The following is a 6,413-nucleotide window of genomic DNA, read 5'->3' on the forward strand; positions in this document are numbered from 1 at the left end:
TATTCAAAACTTTTCTATTCCAATTCTGCAATCAGCCCACCACGATTGGTCAAAACATTTTCGGGCCACTTCCAACTTCGCCTGTCTGTCACGCGACGTCACGAAAACCGCGATAGCTCCCCATCTGATATAACGTGTACACACTGATTGTGCATGATTAAACCTTACGAAAGCCCGCCGATCTTTCAGGCCCTCGCTACTCGAATCTGCCGGTGAGCATGCATTTGCGCATGATAAACCTTTTTGCGTGGCAGTTAAACATTATCGAGCCCTTTCGGCATGCATACGACATCGCTCTGCCAACGCTTCCTTGCTGAGGATCTGTTTTAGCGGCATTCTCATCCTTCCGTTGCACGCCCCCGCGATTTCCGACCAGCCACCGCAAGCTAAGTAAGGCGAAGCGGACCAATCGGAAAAGCCGGCACCACCCTCTTCATGCTGTAATCTATTTTCGCGGTTATCTATTTTCACTGTGCTTGCTCGGCCCCATCGAAACCCTCTCCACTAGAGCGTGCTCCTCGCCTCTTCTCAGCCAATTAGATAACAAACCTCTCAGTGCACGCAATGTTATTCGTTTTGAAAGCGAACAAACGGTGACCTTCTATAAACGAGGAGAGAGTTTGATTCGGTAGTTCAGACAACGCTGCGGGTCACCGCCCGATGCTTGCGTCGGTGGTCACGTAAATTTGACGTCAGGAGATTGGAATAAAATCAGTTTGGGGAATAGCTTTACGTTATAGCGCCCCTTCAGTGTGGTTGTCTCCTTGCTTGTAGAGAAATTCTGCAGCTCAAGAATACAAATTTTATTTCAGGTACGCCAGTGCAGTCAACCAAGTCTCTTCGCTACAATTTGAAGTGGTACAACAAAAGCCTATTTAATGGTAAGTGTCGACGGAATCCAATTTGAATAATTCAGAACGTGTCTCAAGATGTTTGAAAGGGCACTACGGAAATATTTTAGTTAAAGAGACGTTAAGCTAAGCAAGCTTCCCACGTCTCACAGCCAGAACAGAATATTTGTACAGATTTGCTGCTAATCAGTAATTACGAAATTATATGAACGGCGATGCATACTGAACAAACTGCACAGACAGAAGGGCTACGAAAAAACGTCGTTTTCTCGTACTCCTGTTGTCTGCAAAGTTTGTTCGTCATGTGGACGTCGAACCAATTAGCCCAGATTAGCACTCTTGTGCAGTCCAATGAAAGAGCTTGATCAGTGAACATGATTATTTTATTTTCAATCTTAGTCAATTCCCGTATCTGTTTACGTGTGTTGTTTTTTTAACATCTGTATGATACTTCTTATCAGATAACTTCTTTGCGTTCTTAAATGAAAAGAAATTCAGTTAGGCTCTATCGGGGGCGCCGCAGCAGTGAGGTGCTTGAAGGGTGCTGTGCGTACTGCAGAGGGTATATGGACACTAGGGGCACAGGAAATGACGTAACCAAATACACAAGTTAAATTTATTCGTGCAGTAGAAAAGCCTATTAGATTACATAAAAAATTACATACTACATCACAAAGACTGATTACAAAACTTAAGATACAGCTAGCGGGGTTCTTACTGTACAATTTTGCAACGTTTGTTTTGCAGAAGGTGTTTGGCAGAGGGAGGGCACTAGGGTGAATAAATTACCCTGTGCTGGTGGTGCCCAAGACTACCCTAAGCCGCTCGAGCCCGCCGCAGTCGTAGATGATTGGGGCCTCTAGCTTGCCTTAATCTTGATATGTTGCTCTTCCCATGAAAATTGACTCGTTCCGCCGAGATCAAAGGGGTTGGATATGACTTTGTCTTGCTGCCCGGGTCTGCTCACACAATTTTTGGACCCTACGTGACGACCGCAAGGGGGCCATAGCCTAGCAAGCGCTACATTTCTGCAACAAATTGCGCACTTGTAGGTCTTATACACGTCTTTATGAGCACCAGTTTAAGTGATACACTTTACACCTAATATGACATAGGGAGCTCCCTGAAAGACGACGATTCGTGCTGGGATGGACTAACGCACGTCCGTGCTAGGCATCTCTGGGCGCCGGATGAGAGGCTAAATTTAGCTCCGATTACGTCATGCGTGGCGCGACAATGGCACCATCTGAGCACGCGACACATATGTGATCGAGTCAAGGCTTCCTTCCTCAACACAAAGTTGCCCAAGTGAAACGCATAACATTTATTCGTGCATTAGAACTCTTATATGCTGAACGCATGATACAGCTAGTGGGGGTCCTATGGTCCAATCTTGAGATCGTGCTCACTCCCTATTCGCAGTGATCCCGTCGTGGTCGGAGGTGGTGAGCGCGAATTGGCATCCCTCTGTCACGCTGCCCGAGTGTCTTCGCACCGTTTCTGGTTTCGGCGTGTTAAACACGGCGGCGCCATAATCGAGCAACCGTGAAATTTCTGCACAAAATGTACTCTTGTACGACTTATAACCCATGATGAACACAGGTTCGGCTTCGATGGATAATACCTGCTATGGCTGAGCTCTCTCTCACTCTCTACAGCGACCACTCCCACTCGGATCGACAAACGTACTGCTGCGCTACATCTCTGTGAACGAGAGGCTCAATTTAGCTCCGATCGCGTCTTGGCAATGGCGATACTCGTGCCCGCGACACATGCATGAGCGAGTAAAGGCTTCTGTCCTCTACATAACGACAGCAAAGTGAAGTGCGGATGCAGTAAGGTTGGAAAGTATAAGTGATCATACTATAACACGTTTTCGTTGCATGGAGCTTTTCGCAAGCGACGCCCTCTGATCGAATTGAAAGACTTCTAATGTCAAAACTACAGCAGCACCTGCTGCCTAGAAGTATTGTGTACCACCTGCAGTGCTGATTTCTGTTCATGCATCCAAATCAGATTGCCAGGATCGCTGGGACTTGCATTTGTTTTTATTAACAGCAGAGCTGTTTAAGCCGTAAGTCCGTGGTGCGTAAACACAAAATGTGGGCTGAACCCGGCGGTAGAGCAGAAAGCGCACAAGCGCAGTGGTACATACCCCTGTGAACTAGCGAAGCTGAGCCTCGCAAAGTCTAGCTGAGCATGGTTGGGACTACGTAAGCTTAGTCAGTCATCGATAGCCAATCGTTAGTCAATCAATAGCTAATTGGTAATCGACCAATAATAAATTCAGGAAAATGTCGGGGATGACTTGGTAGTGCTTAGCCTAGCTGAAATACGTGGCCAATACCTTGCGATAGCCAATCAATAGCCAATCGATAGCCAATCAATAGCTAATTGATAATCGAATAATACTCAATAAATTCCGGAAAATGGTGGGGATGACTTGGTAGGGCTTAGCCTAGCCCAAAAGCCAGGATTAGGTAGGTGCCGATTTCTTTAGCATTGCGCCTCCAGTGCAAGCTACGCTAATTTTTGTTTTTGCTCATCTGTGATTGGTCAGGAGCTGTATAAAACGGGCGTTCGAAAAGAACAATTGCTGTGGTTTAGCTTTGGTTAACCCTGGTTGATAGCGAAAGCTTCAGTGCCCTGGCTAAGGCGATTGTCGAGGTGTGGCCGAGGTGTGGTTCCGCCCAACTCTACTCGGGCAACGGCGGCAATGTCTCCTTTCAGGGCTCCGAAAAGGCCTAAATATAGTACGACGTAGCGTGAACGCGCACACACGTCGTCACGTTGGCGAGAACAACAGGGGCTATAGTTCGACCAATGGTTCGACGTACTGGCGGCGCCAACGTAACCGGACGCGCGGCCAATGCGCTCCGACGTGCCCAGCGTCTGATGACGCTCGCCCGCGTGCCGATGGACTATAAACGCGCCTTAATGCTCTCTTGTGGTTTCACCTCTAGCTCTTAAGGTGAAAACTGTTGAGTCACTGACGGCTGCCCGAGGTAGTATAATGAAGCTTTCGCATCAATAAAGTGAGATTGTCGTCCGGGCTTCGGTGCTGCTCATCCGTTTCTCCACAACCGGCGGTCGTTCTGCCACCAAATACATAACGGCATAACAGAACACACAACCACCGGAAGACGCCTCAAATACATAACAAGTCTTGCTGGCTAGTACTTGGAATGAAGCCAAACAAGCCGGGATCTCATCAAATCGGACGCCGAAGCCACCTACGACATGCTCTCCTTGCAACCGCCGTCACCGCTGCTTACGGATGTTATGTCTTGGGCCGCGGAACGAACGCCGGCTATGGATAAATAGATGACCAGCACCGAGGCGCGAAAGTCAATACCATTTTAGTCTTGTGGCGCGCCTATTGTACGTTCTTCTCCAATCAGAAACAAGCAAAAATTAAAATTAATTTAAGTCTAGGCGAGCGTGGAGATTGTATCTGAAGGATGTACGAACTAAAAGGAAGCACTGCACGCATCGTCGGCAATGACATAGCAGTCTGCTTAAGGACACCGACGTGCAGAAGAGGGCCGCATCCCGTAGAACACTGCGATGAATGACAAGCATAGAACATGCTCGAGTTATTGAGACTCGAGCATGTGACTCTAACATTAGTGACTTCTTGCGTAACAACGCTAAACAGTCACTAATGTCGTGATGATGAAACTAGCCGTCCATCGTAGCGCATCCACGGTAGAGGACGTATCTTGGAACAGAGCTGTTCTTTGGAGCATGTGATGCTACGTTCGCGTGGAGTGATTCTTGCACCTGTACTTGCTCATGTGATTGCCTTGCTCACAAGTTTGTTGCAGGAAGCACTCGGGGGGCGCAGGGCAGGCGCACGATGAGTCAGACGCGTCTAGAGCACCTCGACGCGCGCGAGCGCTAGGGGACCTAAGTAGCTATTGCGATCGTGCGACGTGTATCTTCACATCTTTAATCTCAGATGATATTTGGGTTTATGGACATCATTCACAAGCTATGGCGAAATGCAAGGACCAATTGATTCCTCTTTCAAACTATACCACACTGTTCTATTTTGTGAATATGAAGCACATTCTTTTTTTTTTGTCTCTGCTGTAGCCTCATGAAACATTTTGGTAGCTCGCCAGTCCTTTAACCTGAATCCAGGAGTCATCGGAGTACTGTAATTTCTTTTTCATTTCATTCGCAGAATCTGTGAACGCCAGTCACCATATATGGTTCATCGAAACATCCAATCGACGGAAGCTGAGTGCCCGCGAAGCCTGCAGTGTCGAGTCGGCTTGCCGGCACAACGGCGACTTCACCGTCCATCTGCTGTCGACCGGGAACATCAGCTCCTCCGACTGTCCTTACCACGGCGTACTTTCGAAAATACCCAATTTTCGGTCTTCTGCGATAAATGCGAGTGCTATACTGGCGGGTACACCGCTGGCATCCATTCAAGCCAACGGAGGAGCGCTTAGTCAAAGCCGCTATGCTTCAGAACACCTCAGTGACTTTCTGCGCTTCGTCTTGCTTTGGATCCACGGTGGTGCCTATGTGGACTTAGACGTGATCGTGATGAAGTCACTGGAAGGAATAAGGAATACCGTGTTCTACGAGTCCGACAATTATAAAGGATATTTGGCCAGCACTGTGCTGTTCTTCGACAAGCATCATCCCGCCCTCGGAGCGATGATCGACGAGTGCGCACGTAGGTACGATCCTGCAAAATGGACCATAGCCGGACCTCAAGTGGTGTCGACGCTTGTTTCAGACGCTGTATTTTCTCGCATGGTAAATATCGCTAGTTCGTCGGCGTTCCTGCCGGTTTATTATCCAGGCTGGAAGAGCTTATTCATTCCCGCACATGCGTCAGATGTACTAAAAAGGATAAACGGAAGCTACGGCGTCCACTTCTGGAACAGTATGAGCAAAGGGACACGAGTGGTGCCTGGGTCTGGTTGCGGGTTGGACCTCCTCGCTCGTGCCCACTGCCCAAGCGTGTACAAATTAGCATCCTCTGATGGGGACCTTTGAATAGATCGCATCCCGCAATGACAGCCTCTTTGTTCTCTTTTTATTGCGATATCAATTATATGGACACTCCAAAGCGGATTTATGCCGTCGGCATCGTCGTCGCCATGAGGTTCCGTATGACGTCAATGGCGATGAAATCGTCGCTATGCTCCGGACGCTGTATGTGCGAGTGAAAGGGCGCGAGGGACGTGCGCTTTTGCACGGTGTAAGCACGGTGTAAGAATAAGCAAGAGAGGTGCTGACACTCTCCCCACAACGCGCGCGAAAGCGCCGCCCGCTCGCGTCCAGATTATGCTCGGCTCGGTTTTACAGCTCGGTCGGCGCCGTCATAGACGGCGCTGCGGAATGCGGTCCCAGCCTCGGAGGCAAGGCGCGTGCTGCCGCTGTTCGTCTTCCTGCTTGCAGGTGCGGCCGCGCTGTTTCGAAGGTACGCTTTTGTTCGCGTGCGTTCCATGAGCTTGTGCTTGGGTATTGTCGCCATGGGCCCTCGACAAAGGTGGCAGCGGCCTTCTGAGGGGCGTTTGAAACTGGGATCGAAAGTGC

The 6,413-nt window shown here is 49.0% G+C and overlaps 1 protein-coding gene across 1 annotated transcript in view; it reads left to right on the plus strand.

The window, feature by feature from the left end:
- Positions 1-5,870, plus strand: part of LOC125941566 (lactosylceramide 4-alpha-galactosyltransferase-like) — a 32,554-nt gene extending 26,684 nt beyond the window's left edge. The window contains exons 5-6 of the mRNA XM_049659093.1: positions 813-881; positions 5,041-5,870. Coding sequence (XP_049515050.1) covers positions 813-881; positions 5,041-5,870 — 899 coding nt within the window. The remainder of the gene's footprint in view (positions 1-812; positions 882-5,040) is intronic.
- The last annotated feature ends 543 nt before the right edge of the window (positions 5,871-6,413 follow it).

This window comes from Dermacentor silvarum, chromosome 11, assembly GCF_013339745.2.
Source record: "Dermacentor silvarum isolate Dsil-2018 chromosome 11, BIME_Dsil_1.4, whole genome shotgun sequence".
In the NCBI taxonomy this organism is placed as follows: Eukaryota; Metazoa; Arthropoda; class Arachnida; order Ixodida; family Ixodidae; genus Dermacentor; species Dermacentor silvarum.